The 26282-nt window shown below is 34.5% G+C and overlaps 2 protein-coding genes across 2 annotated transcripts in view; both read left to right on the top strand.

Moving 5' to 3' along the window:
• Positions 1-26282, top strand: part of LOC133790316 (putative disease resistance protein At1g50180) — a 51387-nt gene that overhangs the window by 9839 nt on the left and 15266 nt on the right. The window lies entirely within an intron of this gene.
• Positions 18444-19789, top strand: LOC133789345 (G-type lectin S-receptor-like serine/threonine-protein kinase RLK1). The gene is made up of 3 exons (XM_062227200.1): positions 18444-18790; positions 18887-18978; positions 19059-19789. Exons 1-3 carry the CDS (start codon positions 18444-18446, stop codon positions 19787-19789), a joined length of 1170 nt encoding a protein of 389 aa, XP_062083184.1.

Genomic DNA, 26282 nt, shown 5'->3' with positions numbered 1-26282 from the left:
TTCTGAAGTTCAAGGAGCTACTAGATCTGGTACATGTTCATTAACTTGATGTCGCCGATATATGTATATATATATATGTTTGCTCTTCAGTTTATATATAAATTTTCTTTGTTTGACAGATCTTCCAGATGAGGGAGATACTATGGGCGCAACAGATGTACGTGTCCCTATTCAGGAAGCATTGTCTTCAGGACTTGATGCTCGCTATTATCATGTCTCTTCTGGCTTTGCCAATGGGTCTTTACGGACTGATGTCGTAAGAGCCTTGGCAGGGAATTTAAATGACGCATTTCGGGGTGATCGTCGAAGTACTGAGAGAAGTACTAGAGTTCAATCGAATCTTAATGAGCCACAGATCCTTCTTCCCCCGCACATTAGTGGTGACAATGATAACATCACAACCCAGGTGCGTGCTCTTGATTTATCAGTTCTTGAGTCATGACATATATATATTTATTTGCTCTCCATTTTCTTGTAGGCCACTATGGCCTGTATTACTCCGACCCTTCATTGTAGCTCCAGTGAGGACATCAACGTAGTTGGGACTGTTATGGCGCCTGGTATGTCGACTTTTCCTTCTTACAAATGAGAAAAGTATTCACGTTATCCCTTTGGAGTTTGCTAACAGTTTACCACTTTTTTTTTTCAGCTTCTTTTCATACTTCATCGATGGTACGAATCTTTTTATATCCATGCTGCACATATTTATATCTAAAATGCATATAAATTTCCTACTTTGTTCTCTTTCGTAGTCAACAGAGTTCCCGGATTTTACTAGAGCTTTTGGTCCTTTATCTCAACTCCAGACCATTACTTCAAGTAATATAGCACCAAGGACTGATGCTGGCCAAAATATTCAAGAGACATGTTCATCAGTTTCTTTCACCAACCTCCTCACTGCAGACCTTACCGAAGAAGAATCGGGGCAGAGTCTTACTTTAACGGAATTGATGGGCACAGATGCTCTTCGCTTACGCCATCTTGAACCTCAAGCATCACAATTTTATTCACTTTATTCAGCTTTGGACAAAGATTTCGCGCGTCATTTCAAAGACATCTCTTCCTTTAAAAAATTGCACTTTATCTCCTTAGCCTTGATCACACTGCCGTTACTTCAAATGAAACATGAAATTTCCGAAGTCTATTGTTTTCAAATGTTAGAGCAATGGGAGGTAGCGTGCTTATCTCTTCCTTTTAAACCTCTTATATTGAGCAAGCTTGTGGAGTCCTATAGTGAGGCTGTCCGTTCTTCCATCGATCGTCGCCATATAGTTGAGGAACTTGCTAGTGTGCGAGAAGCACGTGATGCCAAGCTCAAGAAGATTGAGCAATTGTCTAAAGAGGTAGAAGAACTAGATGGCAAAGTAGCAATTTTATCGCAACAATACCAAGAACATGGACCTTTTTCGAGCACTTGGTCATATGCTGCTTGATGTCATGCTAGTTTTTTTTCGTATACTCTTATTTGTCAATCTATTCATTTTAAACACACTAATTATTGATAGCTCTTTATATATACCTATTTTTGTTTAATGCCATTGATAGTTTTTTTTTTCTTTTTTTTTTTGTGTTTCATGTTTGTATGCATACATATGTGCTAGCAAAAATAAATAAAAAAAATAAAAATAAAAAAAAAATTGTTCTTATGCATATATTTATGTGTACATGCATCTATATATATATAGACGTTTGTATTTTACTTGTCTTGTATGTACACTTTTTACAAGTATGAATGTATGTTTTTTTTTTTTTATTTGGATACTTGGTAAAAAGGCAACCTTGTTTCACATGTTCGTGATAAAAAAAACAAAGTTATGTGAATCACACATTTTATTGCTTGTAGTTAAGATTTTGTATCGTACTAAGAAAAGTATTTTTTCACATACTTGATATTTGTAGGAGGAAGTGTCGATCCACTGTTAGGATTTAGGAGAATGCAGTAGCCACTATTTTTAATTTCTTCAATAACATAGGGCCCTTCCCAATTTGGCACAAACTTTGTTGCGTGCATACCTCTCATCACATGATCTGTAGCTTTTAGGACTAGCTCTCCCTTTTGAAATATCCTTGGACGCACTAGTTTATCATAGGCTCGAGCCACACGCCGTTGATATTGTAGCAGGTTATCTTTGGCTTTTTCCCTTCGTTCATCCACCAATTCCAATTCTTCTAGCCTTGCTTGATGCACATCCATTCCTACTGCCATGGCTAACTTGGCGGAAGGTACAGCTATTTCCGCAGGTAATACTGCTTCTGACCCATATATCAAGGAGAATGGTGTAAATCCTGTTGATCCCCGTTTTGAAGTGCGATAAGCCCATAGAGCAAGAGGGACAAATTCATGCCAGATTGCGGGACTATCATGTACCATACGACTCAAAACTCGTAATAGTAACTTGTTAAAAGCTTCAGCAATACCATTCCCTTGTGGGTAGTACCTAGTTGACTTTCCATGGGAAATTTGATAATCTTCTAATAAATTTTTCGTCGCTTTTCCCGTAAAAGGTGTACCATTATCTGACAAAATTCTTTTTGGTATTCCAAATCGACAAATAATGTGTTCTAGAATAAAAGTTGCCACAGTTTCTGTAGAGGCCTTCTTCAATGGGATTGCTTCCGCCCATTTTGTAAAACATTCTGTTGCTGCTAAGATCCAAATTCTTCCTTGAGAAGGAGGTGAAATCGGTCCTATGAGATCCATGGCCCAAGTGTGGAATGGCCAAGGAGTAGTCACAGATTGTAGAGAGATTGCTGGAGCATGTATCTTGTTCCCGAAAATCTGACATTTTTGGCATTCTCTTGCAAACTTCATTGCATCCATCTCCATGGTTGGCCAATAGTACCCTATGCGCACCACTTCTTCATACAGCTTTCGTCCTCCTTGATGTTCACCGCAATCCTCATGGTGGATTTCTTTCATAACTTCCTCTGCTTCTTCATTGCTAATGCAACGCAACAACTTCCCATTGAATCCTTTACGATAAAGGTCATTGTTGTCTTTTAAACAATACTTGCTTACATGTCTTAGCAACTTTTCCTTTTCTTTCTTATCACAAGGAGTCACTTTATCTCGAAAATACTCTTGGTATGGCCTCCTCCAGTCATCGATTTCGGTGATTAAGATCGCCTCAGTGCTATTAAATATGAGTTGACAGTTTGGGCAATCTTTTTGCAAACTTGCAGCATCTTCCTCCATATTTTCCCAATAGTACCCCGCTCTTTGCAGCCTTCTTGATAATTTAGGGCCCTCTATCCCACAAGTAATATCATGAATTTCCTCCATTCGTGCAATAGCTTCTTCTTGATTTAAACATCTTGCCAATACTCCATCCGCGGATCGGTGATAAAGCGTATCTTTAATCATAATGAAATGTCGTCTTTCTTTGAAACTGGTCATTTTTGGTTCGGTAAGTTTATTCACTATTTGTTGCTGCCATTCCTCGAGTTCAAACCCTCTTTTGTATGCCAAGATAACTGAACACTTTTGATTGATTATTTTGCATACCAAATTTTGAGTTTCAGACACCTCGACCTTAGAAGCCATGGTAGCTAAAGCATCAGCATATCTGTTTTGCGTTCGAGGCATGTGTTCAAACTGACATTCCTGAAAATTCTTTGCTAATTCTTGGACCATTGCTCGATATATCGCCAGTGATGGTTCCTTCACAGAAAATTCTCCTTTGGCTTGCTGGATGACGAGCTTAGAGTCTCCTTTAATTACAACTCTTTTTACTTCCATGTTTAGTGCAGCCGTCATACCCAAAATAAGTGCCTCATATTCAGCCTCATTATTAGTACAATCAAAAGACAATTTGTATGCCTGAGTATGATTCTTACCTTCTGGGTTGGTCAATACTATTCCTGCACCTCCCCCATTGGAGGTTGATGATCCATCAAATGTTATTACCCATTTCTCTTGTATTTCGTCATCGCAAACCATAGCTTCGGGTAACCCTCCTGGGATTTCTTTTGGGGTCCAATCTTCGTCATTATTGGATGAATATGTTAGCAAATCAGACAAGGCTTGACTTTTTTGTGCTCTTGGGTACATGACGCTGATATCGAACTCGCTGAGCATTAGTATCCAGCGAGCTATTCTACTAGAAGGTATGGGTTTATTCAGCATGAACTTTATGGGGTCTGCTTTAGTCATTATCACTACTTTATGTGCTACCAGGTAGTGTCGCAATCGTTGAGCTGTGTACACCAAGGCCAAACACTGTTTTTCAACATACGGATAATTTATCTCGGCCCCTTTCATTCTCCTGCTGAGGTAATACACAGGTTTCTCTTTCCCATCAACCTCCTGTGCTAATAGCGTCCCAATAGATGTTTCAGTAACAATCAAATATAATAGTAGTGGAACTTTTGGTAGGGGCGCTATCATAACCTGAGGGGACGATAATACAGTTTTTATCTTGTCAAATGAGCTTTGCTGTTTTTCTCCCCAGCCAAAGGGCACTCCCTTTTGCATTAATTTTTGGAGCGGGCTTGTGAGTTCGGATAAAGCTGGTATGAAACGTCGTAGGTATGATACTTTCCCAAGAAAACTTTTCAATTCTTTGGATGATTGTGGTACCCTTATGGCTAATATAGCTTTGGTCTTGTCTTCGTCAATGCTTATACCATTCTTATGTACGACGAATCCCAAAAATTTCCCTGCATTTACGCCAAAGGCACATTTGAGGGGATTCATCTTGAGTTTGTACTTTCTACATCTTTGGAATGTTTTCTCAAGGTCATGAATATGGTTGAACTTGCTCTGTGATTTGACGACAATGTCATCAACATATACCTCAATACTTTCATGTATCATATCATGGAATATTGCTGTCATCGCTCTTTGATAGGTGGCGCCAGCATTTTTCAAACCAAATGGCATAACAGTGTAGTAAAAGTTTCCAAATGGTGTTCGAAAGGCTGTTTTTTCTGCATCTCCTTGAGCCATTTGAATTTGATTGTACCCACTAAACCCATCCATAAAAGAGAACATCTCACAGTTTGATGTAGCGTCAATTAGAGTATCAAGGTTCGGCAAAGGAAAGTCATCCTTTGGACAAGCTCTGTTAAGATCCCGATAGTCGACACAAATTCTTATCTTCCCATTCTTCTTCTTTACTGGGACAATGTTAGCCAACCATATTGGATGCTTGCATGTACGAATGAATCCTGCTTTTAGTAATTTTTCAATTTCTGTCTTGATCTGAAGCTGAATTTCAGGCCTATAATTCCTTGGGGTCTGTTTTATTGGCCTAGTCTCTGGTAGGGTACTTAAATTATGTGTAACCAATTTAGGATCTAATCCAGGCATATCTTCATAAGTCCATGCAAAAACATCTCGATATCTGTATAATAACTCTATCAACTCACCTCGCATTGCCACAAGTAAGTCAGCCGAAATGAACACAAGTTTCTTTTCTTCGGGGTTTTCTGCCAAGTTAATCTCTTCCAATTTATTGATCTTATACTTTGGCTCTTTGTGTGAGGTTGACTCGTCCTTCATTCTTATGCCATTTTGAAGATGTAATGGGGCCAAGCCACCCTCAATTTTATCTACTACAGCAATGGTGGGGTCAGGTATTGATGCTGACCCCACACACCGTCATAATCGATACGCCTTTTTTCCGTTGGGTAAAATGACCTTTTCTACCTTTCTTTCTTTCTTGGGTTTAACAGTTGGAGGCTCGCTTATCATATCATATTCTTCCCATTTTGGTAAGCGCACCCCTCGTGGTCTTGTTACCATTTCCATGTTATTTTCTGAGAGTTCATCAAAGAACATTGCTTCGGCCATGTAAGCTTCCTCCCTAGCGAATGGTGCTTTGGTAGCCGTGATATGAATGTCCTTTCCACGAATATGTGCCTTGATACATTGGTGCAACGTTGATGGCACACAATTGTGTGTGTGAATCCATTGCCTCCCGAGTAAGAGATGATATGATGTATCTGCTTCTATCACATGAAACCGAGTGGGACTTCTTATTGGTCCCACCTCTAGCTCGACAGTAACATATCCCATTGTTTTTACTGGCTTTGCAGCAAAGCCAGTCAGTGTGATTGTTTGTGGAACAAGCCCTCCTTTCACTATTTTCATGGCAGAGTAGATCCCTATTGGCATAAGATTCACTGAAGCCCCATTATCTACCAAGGCGCGTTTGAGTTTTAGTCCATTAACCTTGGCCTCAACATATAGTGGACGATTGTGAAGAAATGGAGATGTTTGTATGTCAGCACTGGTAAAAATGATTGCTCCTTCAGACTTTTTAGCAATATTTTGTATCGGGTGTAATATCCAACATTTTCATAATACATTTATTTATTATAAATCAAAGTTTTAATACATAAAATGTACAACTTTACAAATTTAAGAAATAGTAATGGAAAAATAGTGTTTAAAATATGATTTTATGTTTTTAATGAGATTAAAGAAAGAGAAACTTGAGTAGTCAAGTATTGGACCCAAATGTCATATAATTTTAATTGGGGATTTTTATAAAATTAAGAAAGTTTGGCTAAAGGGCTTATTTGAAAAGAATTTTAGTATTTTGGGTCCAAGTGTAATTTTTAAATAAATAAATAAATAAATAAAATAAAATAAAATAAAATAAAAGGCTTCAGCCTTTCATTTTACCCGAGCCCCCTCTCTCTCTCTCCTCAGAAAACCTCTCTCTCTCTCCCTCTCCCTCTCTCTCTCTCTCTCTCTCTCTCTCTCTCTCTCCTCTGCGTATTACTGTTGCCGACGACGCAGGAGTACTTTCCGGCCACCATTTTTAGCCACGCGCCGGACCGTTGGATTCAGAGGCCTCCGAACTATCGACCCACGCGGGAATCTAGAGCTCACTCGCCGATTAAACGCCTCAACCACTCGATTTAAGTTCGGCCACCCCGCGACTTCAAAGTTGCGATTCGGCCACCTCGGGCATCCGTTTGCCGATCCGTCACCACCATCGTGCTCCTCGTGTTGTGGGCATCAAAACCCAATAACTTGTTCCTACATCTACCATAGTTGGGTGGTGGGCCCACCACGAGCCACCGCGATCCACCGTAGACCGACGGTCGAAACTTAGTGTTCGAGGTTCCGAAGTACGTTTTGAGTCTCAGAAAATCATCGTTTGACTTATTGTGGAACCCGATCATTTTGGTATAATTTCTTTAACCTATATATTGTGATTTAATTGTGATTGATTAGAGTAATTGTTATTATGTGTATTTATAGTATATAATTATATATTATTGATATATGGAATATTTTCTGTAATTTACTGGCTGTCTGGGATTATATATATTTTTTATACAGGTTTTGATTTTGGAATTGTCCACTTTATAGCCGTTGTGCTGTCTAATTTTCTAGAAAATATTAGATATTAAATAAAGTATAAAAATACATAGTTAATTGATTTTATATTAATATGGAAATTATTATGATTAAGTAATTTTAATTATTATTGTTATTATTTTGTTAAGTAAATCAAGAATACAGATTCATATATATATATATATATATATATGAAAAGTATGATTTATAGTAAACCTATTATCTAATCATTATTATTGTATATTAATATTTGAATATTAAAATAATATCAAATATTAGTTTCTTACAGTTATTGATATTTGTAAGACCAGTGAAGTTTGGAGAAAGTATATTTATTATATCACTGGAATTGATATTATGACTAATTAATAATAATATAAATATTTATATTTATATTATTATCATTATATTGATTATTACAACTTTATGTTAAAAATATGATTTTCTTTTATAAAATGACTATTTGAATATATACATCCATATACGTATTGCTATTGAAGTATTTTGTTATTAATATCGAAATAAGTTTAATTATAGACGATAATTATTATTTTTGTTGGGATTATTATAATTATTATTATCATTTATATAGTTTCTGGTATGATTAATATACACTATCAATAGTGTATATTTACGGATTAGATAGAATTTAATAAATTATGTGCCTTGAATAGGATTTGTATGGATTTGATTGATTGACTCTTGGTGAGCCGTTTTAAAATAAGCTAAGGACCTAAGGTAAGTAAATCTCACCTTTTGTGCTTAAGTGTAAGATGCATGACTACATTGATTGTGTACATCTGATGAGTTAAGTATGGTATGATGATGATGCATATGATAAGTATGTGAAGAATGGTTATATGAACACCATAAGGGTGTTGTGTGATATGTAATTGATGAATTCTGTGATATGTGAAAGATGTCTTACTTGGTTAAGAATGATATGAATTATGTGCAAGTATGTGTTCTTATGTTGATGGATATGTGGATTACTCTATGTTCATGATTTGTTATATGTTATGATATATGAAGCGTTTAAGTTTTTAGGCTGGAAACCTTAGACCTGAGCCATAGCTCTACGTTAAGGTATAACAACGCCACCAACCCAAAGCTTCATGTATTATGACTAAAGATGTTTCGAGTTATATGAGATGTGATACAATGCCTTGATTGAATACCATCAACATGAATCATGAACATGAACATTGGCATTTCAGCATCAGCATGTATGCATGGCATGTACAGTTATGTGATACATTATTATGTGATATAAGACCATGCATATGAATATGAAAAAAGTTATGAAATGCCTTGAAAAGTTTTATGTAAAGTTAAACATTTTAATGACACAAGGCTTAAGCAAAGTGATAATAAGATGTTAAAAAGGGTGCCACTGTTTCGATGAAGCAATCAAGTAAGTTCAGTAAAGAAGACGGAAGTCTATAAGACTTATAGTGGCTGCCCACTAGTGTGGGCTAGGTCAGAGTTGACCATTCAGATATGTTTGCCATGTTTCCGTCTTTCTCCTCCATATGTGTAATAAGTATGGCAGCTATGGCAACGATGAAATGAGTGTTATGATGAGCCTAGCTGAGATGATGGCTAGCCGGAGGAGAACCCATGGGATTCTATATGATATGTGTAACAAGCCCTGCAGGCATTGGCTGAATCAAACAGTGTGCACAAGTGATATTGGGCCCATAAAAATGTGAAACTAAAAGAAAGAGCATAAAAGTAAAGTTTGAAAGTGCATGAGCAATAAATGAAATGCATAAGTATATAAGTCAGCATATTAGTATATGTGCACTACAAACTCACGACATTCATGTGTATGTGTATGCATGAGATTTGCTTACTGAGCGTTAGCTCATTATGTTATTTTCCAACATTTTTCCAGGTGTGGCTTTAGCTGTTGAGCAACTTGTGGAGCACGGACTCAGTAGCAATGCAATAATGGTTTAGAGTTTTCATATGGCTGCCTTAAATTTAAAGTATTCATACGTGTAATAATTTCTTCTAATAAGTTTATATAAAAGTTTAAATTTTTCTGTATTTCTTCGTATCATTTTATTTAATTCTTTTGGTCAAGTGCCTTACATACTCGTAAACCCTAGAATTACGAGTATGTGGCAGACGTACCCTACCTTAGGGACGTTACAAATGGTATCAGAGCTTTGAGTTTGTAGATGTCGTATACTCGTTATGTTATTAGATTTTGGGATCTGAAATGCTACTGAGTTCCGCCACAAGACAAGCCACACGTTAATGGTTAGTATAATTTATCCATATTTTAGTTAATGTATGTTAATGATGTTGTATAATTGTATTAGAAACTCATTGTGTTATTGAGTTTCCATGATATAAGTATGAGTTTGGATTAAATGAATATTCTCATGCACGGTAGAGAAATTGAAGTTTGTTATTTATCTGAATGCATGCCTTTATTATTGATGTGATAAATAATTGATGATTTATCGATGTCGATGTTTGGATTGTTAATTGATATTCTCAAGCTTTGAAAGTGACCTATCAGTCCAGTTAGTGTGTTAAGGGTTAATATGTCAGGTTAGTGTTTTGGAGAGCAAAGTTTTAGGTTGTTGCTGAGAGCACACACAATAAGAGACTTTAGTGAAACAGTAGTAATATATAGAAAAAAAAAAAAAATACATAATACATTAAGGATTGGGGTTTTGGACACGTTCTACCTCGTCAATCAACTTTTGTTGTTCAACTCTAAGGGTCTCCCCAGTAGTTTGCAGTGTCTGAAATTTTTCCTTCATATCGACTGAGTAGTTAGCAAGAAGTGTAGTTAAAGTCCCATTCTCCTTAGCCAACTTCTCCTTCTCTCGAGTCAATGCCTTGTTGGCATTTCTAATGGTTATCATCTCTTGTTTTTGTGTTTCTATATACCTTTTCAAGTGGTCAACCTCTTGTTCTCTTGCAAGAACCCGTTGGCCTAGGTTTGAGACCGATGCTGCCGCCTGAGTGGTAAGAACTAAGGAATCTTTTACAGCTTGTAGGTCTGACCTATGGGATAAAATTATTTGGTCTTTAGGGGTGAGTATGCTTTGACCTATACTAATGGCCACCTTTTTATCGAGCATAGCTGAATCCTCCACCGTGACAAGGCCAGTATCAGAATAAAATTTGGGAAGCCAAACTCTGGGAAATTGAGTATTTCGTTCTGGGATGTGTACCGTAGGATACACCATTAGCTGTGGTAGGGGTGCAGAAATTTGTGGTGAAGATTCGATAGTGGGAAGATTTGGCTCAGGTAAAGCTAAAGTTAGGTCTAAGTTCAGCTGAGATGATGAGGATGCCATGGATTGCTTAGCTTGAGTAATGGACGGAAGTAATAATGATTTGGTTTTCAAAAGCTTGAGATTGATTGTGTTTTAGTGTGTATGTGATGAATTTTATTTATAGAAAAATGTGTTGAACTGTTGGGTCATTGGATCCTTGAATTTGTTTGTTTTCAAGATAGATATCACAGATTTTATCTTGTTCAATGTGTTACGCTATCCTCTCTGATGATGAAAGTCAAACTTATTAGATGTTGTCGACATGGAAATCACTTCTATTGATTTTGCGATCCTGATTTGAACATGGAAACAATTTGTAAATTGTTGAATGAATCGAGGTGATAAATGTTATTTACTGAATTACTCTGTAGTGTGAATTACTTTCGGCGATTAAATTATAGTATATTAGCTGTTTTATCCCGAAAGTAAGATAATGTATTACTTGTGTGAAGTGATGACTGAGTATTATTGGTATAGGTGTTGAAATGAGACATGTCTAACTTATTAGACATGTGAGAATTATTCGTTTTCGTAGATGAAGTGGTGGATTGGTCAGTCAAGACTTATCCCATGTTTTATTCAATGAAGGGATACTAAGCTAAGTGTGTGAATTTCCGAGTGGCCACGGTTATTTGCATTCTAGCATAGTATCAATATGCCCTTTATTATTTTATACATTTGGAAACAATTTTGATTTTTAAATGTTTTCTTAGAGAAAAAAAAATGAGAGTCAGGCTTTTCTGAAATGGTACCTAATGAATGGCCTATCTCACTATTTCTCATTCAGGGCAAGAAGTCGGTTTTGACAACGAAAGGGTTTCACAGAGACTTGGTTTTAAAGAATAATCTTCATCGGCTATATAATTGTTTTCTAGTTATCCAATTTTTTTTTTATGCCGAAAAACTTTCTATTGAACAAACTTGTTGCTCAATTTAGCATCTATTATCAAGGTATAACCAGTCAATTGCATCTACTTAAAAAAAAAAAAAAAAAAAAAAAATTGACTGTAAGACATGAAGATCAAGGATGTTTTCATGATGATGGTCATTTTCTCTTCTTACGTTATGTGGTTTGTGTTCAAAAGTATGGATGATGAGGATTCGTTTGTATTTTCGTATACATTCATTGTAATTTATACTATTGTTATAGCTTATTTCCTTTCTATCTATATTGTAGTCCTCATGTGAGGTGTTTACACATCCTCGCCTTTTTATATATGATAAGGATTACAAGAAGTCAGGAATAAGTTTTGTTTTCGGGGTGAAAGTAAGTGTTGTGTATAAAATCTTATGCTGTGAAATGTTGTTCTGTTTATTTGTAATGGTAGTTCTTGTCTCCGATTATCAAATTTTAGTTTGAAATTTCGAGGACGAAATTATTTTAACGGGGGAAGGATTGTAATATCCAACATTTTCATAATACATTTATTTATTATAAATCAAAGTTTTAATACATAAAATGTACAACTTTACAAATTTAAGAAATAGTAATGGAAAAATAGTGTTTAAAATATGATTTTATGTTTTTAATGAGATTAAAGAAAGAGAAACTTGAGTAGTCAAGTATTGGACCCAAATGTCATATAATTTTAATTGGGGATTTTTATAAAATTAAGAAAGTTTGGCTAAAGGGCTTATTTGAAAAGAATTTTAGTATTTTGGGTCCAAGTGTAATTTTTAAATAAATAAATAAATAAATAAAATAAAATAAAAGGCTTCAGCCTTTCATTTTACCCGAGCCCCCTCTCTCTCTCTCCTCAGAAAACCTCTCTCTCTCTCCCTCTCCCTCTCTCTCTCTCTCTCTCTCTCTCTCTCTCTCTCCTCTGCGTATTACTGTTGCCGACGACGCAGGAGTACTTTCCGGCCACCATTTTTAGCCACGCGCCGGACCGTTGGATTCAGAGGCCTCCGAACTATCGACCCACGCGGGAATCTAGAGCTCACTCGCCGATTAAACGCCTCAACCACTCGATTTAAGTTCGGCCACCCCGCGACTTCAAAGTTGCGATTCGGCCACCTCGGGCATCCGTTTGCCGATCCGTCACCACCATCGTGCTCCTCGTGTTGTGGGCTTCAAAACCCAATAACTTGTTCCTACATCTACCATAGTTGGGTGGTGGGCCCACCACGAGCCACCGCGATCCACCGTAGACCGACGGTCGAAACTTAGTGTTCGAGGTTCCGAAGTACGTTTTGAGTCTCAGAAAATCATCGTTTGACTTATTGTGGAACCCGATCATTTTGGTATAATTTCTTTAACCTATATATTGTGATTTAATTGTGATTGATTAGAGTAATTGTTATTATGTGTATTTATAGTATATAATTATATATTATTGATATATGGAATATTTTCTGTAATTTACTGGCTGTCTGGGATTATATATATTTTTTATACAGGTTTTGATTTTGGAATTGTCCACTTTATAGCCGTTGTGCTGTCTAATTTTCTAGAAAATATTAGATATTAAATAAAGTATAAAAATACATAGTTAATTGATTTTATATTAATATGGAAATTATTATGATTAAGTAATTTTAATTATTATTGTTATTATTTTGTTAAGTAAATCAAGAATACAGATTCATATATATATATATATATATGAAAAGTATGATTTATAGTAAACCTATTATCTAATCATTATTATTGTATATTAATATTTGAATATTAAAATAATATCAAATATTAGTTTCTTACAGTTATTGATATTTGTAAGACCAGTGAAGTTTGGAGAAAGTATATTTATTATATCACTGGAATTGATATTATGACTAATTAATAATAATATAAATATTTATATTTATATTATTATCATTATATTGATTATTACAACTTTATGTTAAAAATATGATTTTCTTTTATAAAATGACTATTTGAATATATACATCCATATACGTATTGCTATTGAAGTATTTTGTTATTAATATCGAAATAAGTTTAATTATAGACGATAATTATTATTTTTGTTGGGATTATTATAATTATTATTATCATTTATATAGTTTCTGGTATGATTAATATACACTATCAATAGTGTATATTTACGGATTAGATAGAATTTAATAAATTATGTGCCTTGAATAGGATTTGTATGGATTTGATTGATTGACTCTTGGTGAGCCGTTTTAAAATAAGCTAAGGACCTAAGGTAAGTAAATCTCACCTTTTGTGCTTAAGTGTAAGATGCATGACTACATTGATTGTGTACATCTGATGAGTTAAGTATGGTATGATGATGATGCATATGATAAGTATGTGAAGAATGGTTATATGAACACCATAAGGGTGTTGTGTGATATGTAATTGATGAATTCTGTGATATGTGAAAGATGTCTTACTTGGTTAAGAATGATATGAATTATGTGCAAGTATGTGTTCTTATGTTGATGGATATGTGGATTACTCTATGTTCATGATTTGTTATATGTTATGATATATGAAGCGTTTAAGTTTTTAGGCTGGAAACCTTAGACCTGAGCCATAGCTCTACGTTAAGGTATAACAACGCCACCAACCCAAAGCTTCATGTATTATGACTAAAGATGTTTCGAGTTATATGAGATGTGATACAATGCCTTGATTGAATACCATCAACATGAATCATGAACATGAACATTGGCATTTCAGCATCAGCATGTATGCATGGCATGTACAGTTATGTGATACATTATTATGTGATATAAGACCATGCATATGAATATGAAAAAAGTTATGAAATGCCTTGAAAAGTTTTATGTAAAGTTAAACATTTTAATGACACAAGGCTTAAGCAAAGTGATAATAAGATGTTAAAAAGGGTGCCACTGTTTCGATGAAGCAATCAAGTAAGTTCAGTAAAGAAGACGGAAGTCTATAAGACTTATAGTGGCTGCCCACTAGTGTGGGCTAGGTCAGAGTTGACCATTCAGATATGTTTGCCATGTTTCCGTCTTTCTCCTCCATATGTGTAATAAGTATGGCAGCTATGGCAACGATGAAATGAGTGTTATGATGAGCCTAGCTGAGATGATGGCTAGCCGGAGGAGAACCCATGGGATTCTATATGATATGTGTAACAAGCCCTGCAGGCATTGGCTGAATCAAACAGTGTGCACAAGTGATATTGGGCCCATAAAAATGTGAAACTAAAAGAAAGAGCATAAAAGTAAAGTTTGAAAGTGCATGAGCAATAAATGAAATGCATAAGTATATAAGTCAGCATATTAGTATATGTGCACTACAAACTCACGACATTCATGTGTATGTGTATGCATGAGATTTGCTTACTGAGCGTTAGCTCATTATGTTATTTTCCAACATTTTTCCAGGTGTGGCTTTAGCTGTTGAGCAACTTGTGGAGCACGGACTCAGTAGCAATGCAATAATGGTTTAGAGTTTTCATATGGCTGCCTTAAATTTAAAGTATTCATACGTGTAATAATTTCTTCTAATAAGTTTATATAAAAGTTTAAATTTTTCTGTATTTCTTCGTATCATTTTATTTAATTCTTTTGGTCAAGTGCCTTACATACTCGTAAACCCTAGAATTACGAGTATGTGGCAGACGTACCCTACCTTAGGGACGTTACATCGGGTGTCCTACTACATAACATGAAGGACCATGACGTTGAGCGATTTGAACTAATGCTTCTGTGGCCTCTTTTTTCGCATCTTGCCCAAACTCTAAGCAATCAAAGAAATTTCGAAATAACTTAGTTCGTAGTAATGGTTCAACCATGTTTTTGTACTCACTTATGTTAGGAGGCTCTTCTTCGACTTCTTCGATAAGTATGTCTTGAGATATTCCTGTGAGGATGAGAGGAGATTCCTCTGTGCATGTCATAACAGTTCCTCCATTTTGGTGTTGGGGAAATGGTCTTTGTTCCACTGTATTTGGATCTATGATGATTTCCCCTTTTTCTAGTCGCTCATGGAAGATCTTTCTAAGAGTGTAACATCTCATTGTTGGATGATTAATTTTTCGATGATAATGACAATATAAGTCATGTTGTTTTTCTTCTGGTGTAGGCAAATTTGCAACGAACGGCAAGGTTACTTCCCCATCTCGAATCCATAATTCTAACAAACTACAAACTCTTTCTTTGCTGCAAGGAAATTCTGGCGGTTTATTATTTTGCCTGGTTCTTTTGCGTGCCTCAAAATCTTGCCTTCCTTGAGCTAGTGCTATGTCAACACCGCGTTTTGCTCCCTTCCATGGACGGTGTGCTTGATCGTTGGTGTTTGTTGGTTTGGCAAGGCGAGATACTGTGGCTTCAGTATTCCTTGACTTGGCAATAAGTTCTGCAAAATTATAGATAGCATGATTCTCAATATGCAAACGGTACTCATCAAGCATTCCTTTGATGCACATCTTAACCAGATCTTTTTCGGGCATGGTTTCGACACAGTCGAGGGCCTTTTCTCGAAATTTTTGCACGTATTCAATAAGTCTTTCTCCTATGTTTTGTCTTTCTCCTGAGAGATCAGCTATACTCCACTTATCTTCTATCATAAAGAATTTGGCACAAAATTGAGAGACTAAATCATCCCAACTCCGTATACTTCCTGGTGGTAGGCTCGCATACCAGGAATAAGCCCGATCAGTGAGAGACTTTGAAAATTCGTGGATCCTTAGCTCAAAATCATGTGCATAGAGCCCTAGATCATCAATGAATTGAATAACATGTTCTTTGGCATTGCCAAATTTTCCATTATATTTTCGAAATGTTGGGCTCATGTAGCCCCGTGGATATGGTTTCACCGCTACTTCCATAGGGTACGGTGGATGAAAATCAATGGAAGTTACTATCGATGATGACTTACCTCTTTCAGCCTTAAGAAGGCCGATTAGTTCATCCTTTGTAACAAATTCAGAGACAGATCGTGTCTCTTCACCAATTCTTTCAGCAATTTCAGATGTTCTATTGCCTCTTGCATTGTCGGGTGTTGTTTGGATACGTTGTTCAGTAACGTTTATATGCCTCACTGGAGAGCCATTTGTCCCGCGCTCATCTGGTAGGCCAATTCTGTCGGCAATAGCTTCTTGGTGTGCTTGTGGTAAAAGGGTACTTAGTAATTGCATCATGCCATCTTGAGCCCTCTGAAGTTTTTCGAGTCTTGCCAGCACAACGTTGTCTGCATTCGTTGCATTAGTATTGTTGGTGTTGTTGTCATTTCGTAAGTTCTCTAATTGATTTCGAGTTTCCTGCTCACGGATGTCCATATAGGAAGACATTTGAATTCAAACAAGAGAACAAACTTGAATACCCTACCTTGATTTAGATGTAAGTAGATTAATAATATCCCCAGCAGAGTCGCCAAAATGTTCAGGGGTTCTAACTGAACATTTAATAATAATGCAAACAATATAATAAACTATTGATTATATGTGCTCATGATGAATAAATAAAAATAAAAATAAAATAAAACAACACACATTTACGTGGTTCAGCAATATATATGTGATTATTGCCTACATCCACGGTAGCAAGAATTGTCTTCTTATTATTAATAGAAGATTACAACAAGGGAGCATAGCCCATCATCTTTATCGCTTAAAGAGCTTAGAGAGATTTGTGGTATAGATTGCTCTTCGTATCTTAGGACGTTTATTTTACTGGATGTAGCTAGCCTGTAGTAAATTTGTAACAAGCTAGGTTATGCAAGGTTGGAGGATGCATATATATATATATTTATTTTTGCTGGCTAGATTATGCAAGGTTAGAAATATATACGATCTTATAGTAAGCTAGGCTATGCAAGGTTGGAAATATAAGCAAGTTGGATTATGCAAGGTTGGCAACACATATGAATTTGTAGCAAGCTAGGTTATGCAAGGTTGGAAATATATTGGTAATCGAGTTTGCAGTCAGGCTTGAGCGAGGGTTGGAAATATATCTATATGTGTAAGGGTGAGAAGGCGTGGTGTAGGTTATGATGATCAACCTAGTCTGCTTGAGAAAAGCTGGCTTAGGCTAAGAAGAGCTAGTTTATGGAGAGGCACGCTAATGATGAGTATGGATGCTATCTTCCCTTCTCTCTGTCCCATTGCTTCTGTTAGCCGTCCTTTTATAGGCCAGGGCTGCTTGCTAGAGAAGCTAAAATGTAACTTGCAGGAAAAGGCTAGAATGCAACACGTAGCTTGCAAGAAAAGGTTAAAATGCTACACGTGTTATCTACCAAAGCTTGTCTATTTCTGCAAGCTTCCTTCATGGCATTCTTGTAATAAAGGCTATGTATCATGGACATTCTCATTATTGCACAATTCCCTTTTTAACCCTGTCTATTATTTTACGCTTCAACAATGTGTTCAAGAAAATCCATTTCTTAGACTAAATATGAGAAGGGCTGTTCAGATGCTTGAAACGCCATTATCTTTTTCAAATTTTCCTAAGGCTGGTATTAGTTTGTGGTGTACTTTGTATGTAAGTCTTAAATCCTACCATGTCAAATAATCTGGCTAAATCAGATACGTTGATACGTTATCTCCTGATACTTTCAAGTCACTTGTATTAGAAAATACAATTATAAGAGTCAACCTTTAATACCTAATATGCCATTTAATATAATAATTTAATCCAGTATGTCATTTAATATTCTAACTTGAGATTGGTGACACACAAATTTTAACCTTTACGACCATGACTCTTATTAATTTCTGAATAGCTACACATGCATTGAGCTAAACAACACGCAGTGATTTGAACTTCTTATGCACGCTTAAGTTAATTATGTGCCTCTCGATTACTCAATATAAAAGTAAAAATAAAGAGACCCAAATCATAACAAGTGACAAAGTTGAATGTATCCTTGTCTTGTCTTAATTTGCTTTGCTTGGACATCAATGACTGTGTCTTCTCAACTTGTATTCCTTCTTATTCCCTTGCTCTTTTTTCTGTCAACAAACTATGTTTTTGCTCAAACCAATAAAGGCAAAGTGAACTTGGGAACTTCCCTCTTTGCAGAAGAGAATTCTTCCCCTTGGCTCTCTCAGAATGGCGATTTTGCTTTCGGGTTTCGTCAGCTTAGAAACCAAGATGATGATATCCTCTTCTTGCTGTGCATATGGTATGCCAACATACCTAACAAAACCATAGTTTGGCATGCAAATGGAGAAACAGACCCGGTCATGGTGCCGAGGGGATCTCAACTCAACCTCAGTGCCAATCATGGGCTTTTGCTGACTATGATGTTGTGGAGCTCAGGAATGGTGGTTGGCCTGGATCAGCTGATTACATGAAAAGATTCTTGCTTGAATGACTGTTTATGTGTTTCTGCTGTTGTCAGAGGAGGTACCTGTTGGAAGAAGAGGTTTCCTTTGTCAAATGGGAGAGTGGATAATACTAATCCATCTATTGCTTTCATCAAAATTCGCAAGGGTAACTCTACTTTTCCTACTTTATTTGTAACAAAAGTGATCAAGAAAAACCAGAATGGTTTGATCCATGTTATATACTAGGAATATTAAGTGGATCTGTATGTGTTAACTTTATGTTACTTGGTGCAATTTGTGTGGGGATTTTACTCGCTCGCAAGAAGAAGAGTGAAAGGTCTCCTTCTCCACAAGATGATCCTGAATCGAATTTGCGATGCTATAGCTACAAAGAACTTGAAGAAGCCACAGATGATTTCAAAGATGAACTGGGACATGGATCTTTTGGCATTGTTTACAAAGGCCACCTCATACAAACTAATGCTAGCATTGTCGTGGCTGTGAAAAAATTGAGTTCAATACTAAAAGATGGTGAAAGAGAATTCAAGGCTGAATTGAAATCCATTGGCCAGATACATCACAAGAATCTTGCTCGCCTACTAGGATATTGTAATGATGGACCTAATCGTTTGTTGGTGTACGAGTACTTGAGCAATAACACTCTAGCAAGCTTTTTGTTTGGTGGCATCATAAGGCCTTGTTGGAACCAAAGAAGTGAACTTGCTTTAGGAATTGCAAAAGGGCTCTTATATTTACACGAGGAGTGCAACACTCAGATCATTCACTGTTATATAAAGCCACAAAACATACTTCTTGATGAGTACAACAATGCCAAGATATCTGATTTCGGTTTGGCCAAACTTTTGATGATTAATCAAAGTCATACACATACAGCCATTAGAGGAACAAAAGGGTATGTTGCACCAGAGTGGTTTAGGAAGGAGTACAACAATGTCTATGTATTTTCCTCTTCTTAAAAGCCTCTAATTTTTAGGATATAACATTCTACATCATTTAATTATTTAGAAGCAAAGCCTTAATCTCATAATTTAGAAGTAAAATTATTGCTTTGCTTGAAAATTCATTTATTCTCTCTCTTTCTTAAGCTATAATCTTTGTTATCAAGTATCATGATCACTGTTAAATACAAGTCCCCAGTATGAACTGTATTCTGTTAGAACTACATGCAAAATATTGTTACAACTAATTTTTTGCCAGCTCAACAACAAACAGATCAAAAGCTATTCAACATCAAGAAAAACACAACCGAAAATATTATTCTACTTTAGCCTATAAATACATGTAATCTAAAGAGAGAAGAGGCTCATCATGTTTGTCTTTATGCACAGAGAAATTTGAGAGCTTTGAGAGTTTTTTTTTCCCGCAAAAGAAAAAGAGAGAAGATTATTAGAAGAGTGATAGGGTTTTCTGATTTAAGGGAAAACGGAGAGAAATAAGGGGAAAAAGGAAAGGGAGTACCTGATGATGTTGTAATCATGATCTTGACTGCTTAGTTGTAACAATTTCTCCATTGATTAGTGGATTTGGAGCTCTCAATCTCTGAGGCGAGCTCAAGAGGACGTAGCCCCAAATATTTTGGTGGTGAACCTCTATAAATCTCTGTTTGTATCTCCCTTCCCTTACTCTTGATATATTTGTTTCTGGTTTGTGATTGAGCTTGAGATTTCTGGGTTTGTGGTTGAATATCTCGGTGTTCTTCTGGGTTAGGGCAGAGAGGGTAAAAGGGTTTTTTCTCTCAATTTTTCTTCTCTTTCTTCTCTGCAAAATTCAGTCGATTAGGTGAACAAACAAGAATAAAAGCAGCCTAATAAAACAAAGGTTCAGTAAAATAAAGGCAAAGGTCAGTTTTGACCTTGGTGTTACTGATGTGTTTGAGAATTGTGTAGGGTCATATAGGTAAAATCCCTACAATCACAAACCAATTTATCAAATAAAATTAAGGAAAAATAACAGCTAAAATACTTAAATTTTGTATTTACTTACACAGAGAAACCAAAAAAAAAAAAATTCGCAGTAGAAGTACCAAAAAACTGTACTTTTACTTCCACTCCATAGGTACCAACATTTAAGGTCTTACTTTTGAGTAGAAAATTTATGCTAAAATACTTAAATTCTATGTTTACTTACAATTAAATACAAAACCATTAAAATAATTAACAAAATCATTTTTTTTCCATTTATAAATCCTATGGTAATTTTAAAAATAAAAGATAATTAAAATATAAAAATATGTAATAACTAATTTAAAAATGAAAATAAATGCACAGAGAAATTTGAGAGCTTTGAGAGTTTTTTTTTTCCTGCAAAAGAAAAAGAGAGAAGATTATTAGAAGAGTGATAGGGTTTTCTGATTTAAGGGAAAACGGAGAGAAATAAGGGGAAAAAGGAAAGGGAGTACCTGATGATGTTGTAATCATGATCTTGACTTGTAGAGTCCAAGAACTTTACTTAGCTAATTGTTTAGTAGTATTATAGTATGTTTAGTGTTATCTTTGTTACTATGGATTTTTGGTTCAGACCGGGAATTATTTGGACACTCATAGTAGTACTTATAGATTTTCTAAGTTTAACCTATAGTTTAAGAATATTAAGTATAACCTAAGGTTTGATTAATGTGACTGATATTAAGGATTATATTTATTATATTATAAGGTTTAGACATCAACCAATAGGATTTTAAGCACATGTTATGAATGGTGATTAAGGATTAAAGATTTTTGAGGATTAAATATAATAAGGAGTAAAGTTTGAATGTTATAGGGTCAGTCAGCAGCTTTGAGTACGTTGAGGGCTTAGTCAAGGCTGTTTACTCCATTCAAACTTAGCTAAAAATGTGTAATTTCGTGTTTAAATATTCAGCGTGTGCCGATATATCGCAGCTATAGGGGGCGATATGTCGCAGCACGTAGATACGGAAAACACGAAACGATGCACGGTCGCCTCGGGTATACTGGCCCAGGCGATATATCGCCTACAGGGGGCGATATATCGCCTCCTTCAGCATGGATTCAAACTCTTTTGAATTCATTTCCTTTCAGCCATTCAAACTCCTTCAACAGTCCAGCATCTTTTGAACGAGTCTTCAGCCTCTGCTGAACGATTATTCAAATGATTTTCACCTAAAAAGCCATTATTTTTATTCAAGTAAAATCAAGATATTTTCATTCCCAAACTCTATAAATAGGACCTAGTACCCAGCCATTATTCACCATTTGCTCTAAGTTCAGAAGCTGCTAGTGTTAAGTGAGTGTGAGAGTGTAAACACCTGGTTTGGGGAAAAACTATTAGCTTAAACATCATAAGCTTATCAAACACTTTGGGAAGGGAGTTCTATAGTATTTCGGTGGAGGTTAGATTGATCTTGCAAATATTTGAGGTAAACCCGAAACTTTGTTTCATATATTTCATGTTATTTCCTTTCTCAAAACCTTCTACTCAGTCCCCTAACCTCATTCTTATTTTGGTTAGGGAATCCAAGTTCTTAAGCATAGAAGTTGGTAAGTATGTTTTTATGGTTTAGTCTTTCCATCTCTTTCATTTCATCTCCTTTCTTTAAACTCACTCTTTCATTATGGTTTTAGGAGTGTTCCAAAAGTCCCAACTCAGTCCATTATATCCCGGTAACTTTGGTAAGGAAAATAGGCTAGAATCAATATGTTATGTGCTTATGTTATCTATATGTTTTATGTTATTAAATGTGTTATGATATGTATGTATGTTTGTAGGCTTGGGCATATGACCCATATGGATAACAAGACCCAAAATGGGTTATGGGCATATGACCTACTTAGCTAGTAGGACCCCACTAACTCCATGGGCATATGCTTGTTTAGTCTATGGGACCCCAAGAATAATGGTCATTATAATAAGTGTATGTTATATGTATTATGTTAAGTCTTTATGTTTTCTTATGAAATTATGTATATGACTTTGTGTTAGATTTTCCTTGCTGGGCATTAGGCTCACTCCTTTCTGTTTATGTGCAGGAAAATAAGCTTAGAGGCGGTAAGATTCGTGACGCTTGGAGGATGTGTATCGATGGTGAATGGAGTCAAGGGGCCGAGCGTTATTCGATTCGAGGATGTAGTTTCGGTTTTATGTCTTTTTACATGTATTTTCCGCACTAATTATGTAATGTCTTATTATTTTAAATTATGTTTTTGTTTTAAAGACAATGGGATCCCATATCCGTTTTAGTATTTACTTTGTAAATAACTCTTATTTTGCAAGTTACTCAATAAATTATGGTATTTTCGTAAAAATGTAAGTTTTATGTATAGTTTCGTTAATGGTCCAAATAGTCTAGAGTAGTGGGTCATTACATGACTGCTTGGTTGTAACAATTTCTCCATTGATTAGTGGATTTGGAGCTCTCAATCTCTGAGGCGAGCTCAAGAGGACGTAGCCCCAAATATTTTGGTGGTGAACCTCTATAAATCTCTGTTTGTATCTCTCTTCCCTTACTCTTGATATATTTGTTTCTGGTTTGTGATTGAGCTTGAGATTTCTGGGTTTGTGGTTGAATATCTCGGTGTTCTTCTGGGTTAGGGCAGAGAGGGTAAAAGGGTTTTTTCTCTCAATTTTTCTTCTCTTTCTTCTCTGCAAAATTCAGTCGATTAGGTGAACAAACAAGAATAAAAGCAGCCTAATAAAACAAAGGTTCAGTAAAATAAAGGCAAAGGTCAGTTTTGACCTTGTTGTTACTGATGTGTTTGAGAATTGTGTAGGGTCATATAGGTAAAATCCCTACAATCACAAACCAATTTATCAAATAAAATTAAGGAAAAATAACAGCTAAAATACTTAAATTTTGTATTTACTTACACAGAGAAACCAAAAAAAAAAAAAAATTCGCAGTAGAAGTACCAAAAAACTGTACTTTTACTTCCACTCCATAGGTACCAACATTTAAGGTCTTACTTTTGAGTAGAAAATTTATGCTAAAATACTTAAATTCTATGTTTACTTACAATTAAATACAAAACCATTAAAATAATTAACAAAATCATTTTTTTTCCATTTATAAATCCTATGGTAATTTTAAAAATAAAAGATAATTAAAATATAAAAATATGTAATAATTAATTTAAAAATGAAAATATATTAAAATGCTATTTTAATTAGTTTAATAGTAGTACAAGTGTACCATTGCAAGAGATGAATTTTTTGTTTTTGTTTTCGTTTTTTTTTTCTTTGAATTTTGGAGTCAATAGAGTTTGTCTTATGTTAGAAAAGTCAATTAATATTATGTAAAGGTCTAAATTTTATTGGAAAACATCATATTCATATTAATGAATTTTGATAAGTCGTTTCATATTATTAGAATAGTTAACAAAAAAAAAAAGGGATGATTACAAAATGCACGGTGTTTGAACAAAAAAACTTAAATATACGGTTATATAAAATAATTATAAATTTACGGTATTAACTTTCAGGCTAACACGCTTACTTGCTAACACACCTACACAATTATGCATCACTTTACCTTTCCTCAAACTAATATTATATATATATAAATAGATGTTTACATATATATATTTATACAATTATAAATATTAGACACGCAATTTTTAAATTGAAAAATAAATATTTATTTATATATATATATGATAATATTTTACTCTTTTCTTTCTGTTCTTTGTACTTTAGTTTTTTTTTTTTTGTCTTTTTCTCCAGTAATTAATTCATACATACTTTTAATATGCTAATAATAATAATATCAACTATCTTCTACTTTTTTATTTTATTATCTTAGTATCATACATAAAATTTCTAATTAAATATGTCATTTTTCACTTTTTTTTCTCTCCCTTAATATTACTTTTTATATTTAATTTGTTTACAGTCCTATTTTTATTTAAATTGATATAAATGATCTTTCAATTTTATTATATATATGTATATTCATAAATTTTTGTAAGGGATAGTGATAAAAAAATATTATATTGTTTTGAAAATCACAGCTAGTCAAATCTCAACACTCAATGTTAAACTAAAATCTTAATCTAGTCAAAATTTAAACTTTGTTGTAAAAATATATTTTAAAGTTAAAAAATTAATTTTTGTAAATTTTTGTAACAATCATGTTAAATAAATTTATAAATATTTATGTAAATGTTAGTTACAAAAATAAACTTCTTGATTGTGAAATTAGTTTTGCAAACTGTTGTTACAAAAATGTAAAACTTGTATATAAAATTATTGTAATTCACTACTCTCTAACTGTATTTTTATATACATATATATAATAAAGTGTTTTATAAATAATGAATATCTTAAATTTATATTTTTAAGTTGTATAATATAAATTTAATGTTTACTGTAATTTTTTGGTACAATATTGTAACATATGGAAAATTATAGTATTTTTATGTAAATTTTGGTTACGATTTCTTAACTATAAATTATTTTTGTAAATGTTAGTTACAAAAATATCTTTCCTAGTTATGAAACTAGATTTGTAAGCTATTGTTACAAAAATAAAAAAATTAGTTACGATTTTGTTCCTAAGTTTTATGTACAAAATAATACAATTCTAAAACTAATTTTTGTAAATATTATTTACAAACACGTAAAAGATATTTACAATTTTGTAACAGATATTTACAAGTTTGTAAACGTTGATCACAAAAAAATGTATTTTACCCCTATTATTTAAGATTTAAAAGCTACTCCGTATTTACACTTTTGTCACTCCGTGTTTTTATCCAAAAATTCCGTATTTTTGTAATATACCGTATTTTTCATATTTTTTTTCACTTTTAGTGCATTTTGGTAGATTTTCCAAGAAAAAATGGGTCATTAAAAGAAGGCCTTGAATCGTTACGAAAGCCTACTATCAACACGATTATTTCATAAATTTTTTTTTAAATATAAGCAGGGAAGGAGCCGAGAATTGGAGAGAGGCCAAAAGAGGAAAACCAAGTTGGGAAGGATCAAAATGTACAAAAAAAAATTATTAGGAGCCAAAATCTAAATTTTGAAATAAAAAAAAATTGGTGGCCAGGCCGCACTCTTTGCTCCTTGATAGATCCGTCTAGAGCTGTAAATGTGAGCCGCACATTTTCTACCTTCGAATAATTTGGGCCGGGCTGGGCCCATATTTCAATTCGTATTCATATTATAGGATTTACCTAAGGCTAAAGAGGTTAAAGATGGTAAGGGTAAATGTAAAATTTCACTATACTAATTTGTTGTATTGGGCTCATTGTTGATTTTTTTAAAAACTGGGATATTTATCTAAATAATGGTTGTTTTGGGGGCAATTTTGCTCGTTGCCCCTTTTTTTGCTGATAATTTTTTTGGCCTTGTGTAGTATTACATACAAGCTTGCGATGTTTGTCATGATATAACATTGTACATCGTTTAATTATTTAGATGCATGCCTTAATCTTATAATTTTGAAGTAAAATTATGGCTTTGCTTGAATATTCATTTATTCTCTCTCTT

The sequence above is a fragment of the Humulus lupulus genome, chromosome 7, assembly GCF_963169125.1.
Source record: "Humulus lupulus chromosome 7, drHumLupu1.1, whole genome shotgun sequence".
In the NCBI taxonomy this organism is placed as follows: domain Eukaryota; kingdom Viridiplantae; phylum Streptophyta; class Magnoliopsida; order Rosales; family Cannabaceae; genus Humulus; species Humulus lupulus.
This window is presented reverse-complemented; position numbering and strand designations above follow the sequence as displayed.

Excerpts from the sequence above, each read along its gene's own strand:
- LOC133789345 (XM_062227200.1), top strand. The coding sequence starts at position 18,444 with ATGACTGTGTCTTCTCAACTTGTATTCCTTCTTATTCCCTTGCTCTTT. Across the intron at positions 18,791-18,886 it reads GGGCTTTTGCTGACTATGAT|AGGAGGTACCTGTTGGAAGA; the intron begins GTTGTGGAGCTC and ends TGCTGTTGTCAG. Across the intron at positions 18,979-19,058 it reads TTTCATCAAAATTCGCAAGG|GAATATTAAGTGGATCTGTA; the intron begins GTAACTCTACTT and ends GTTATATACTAG.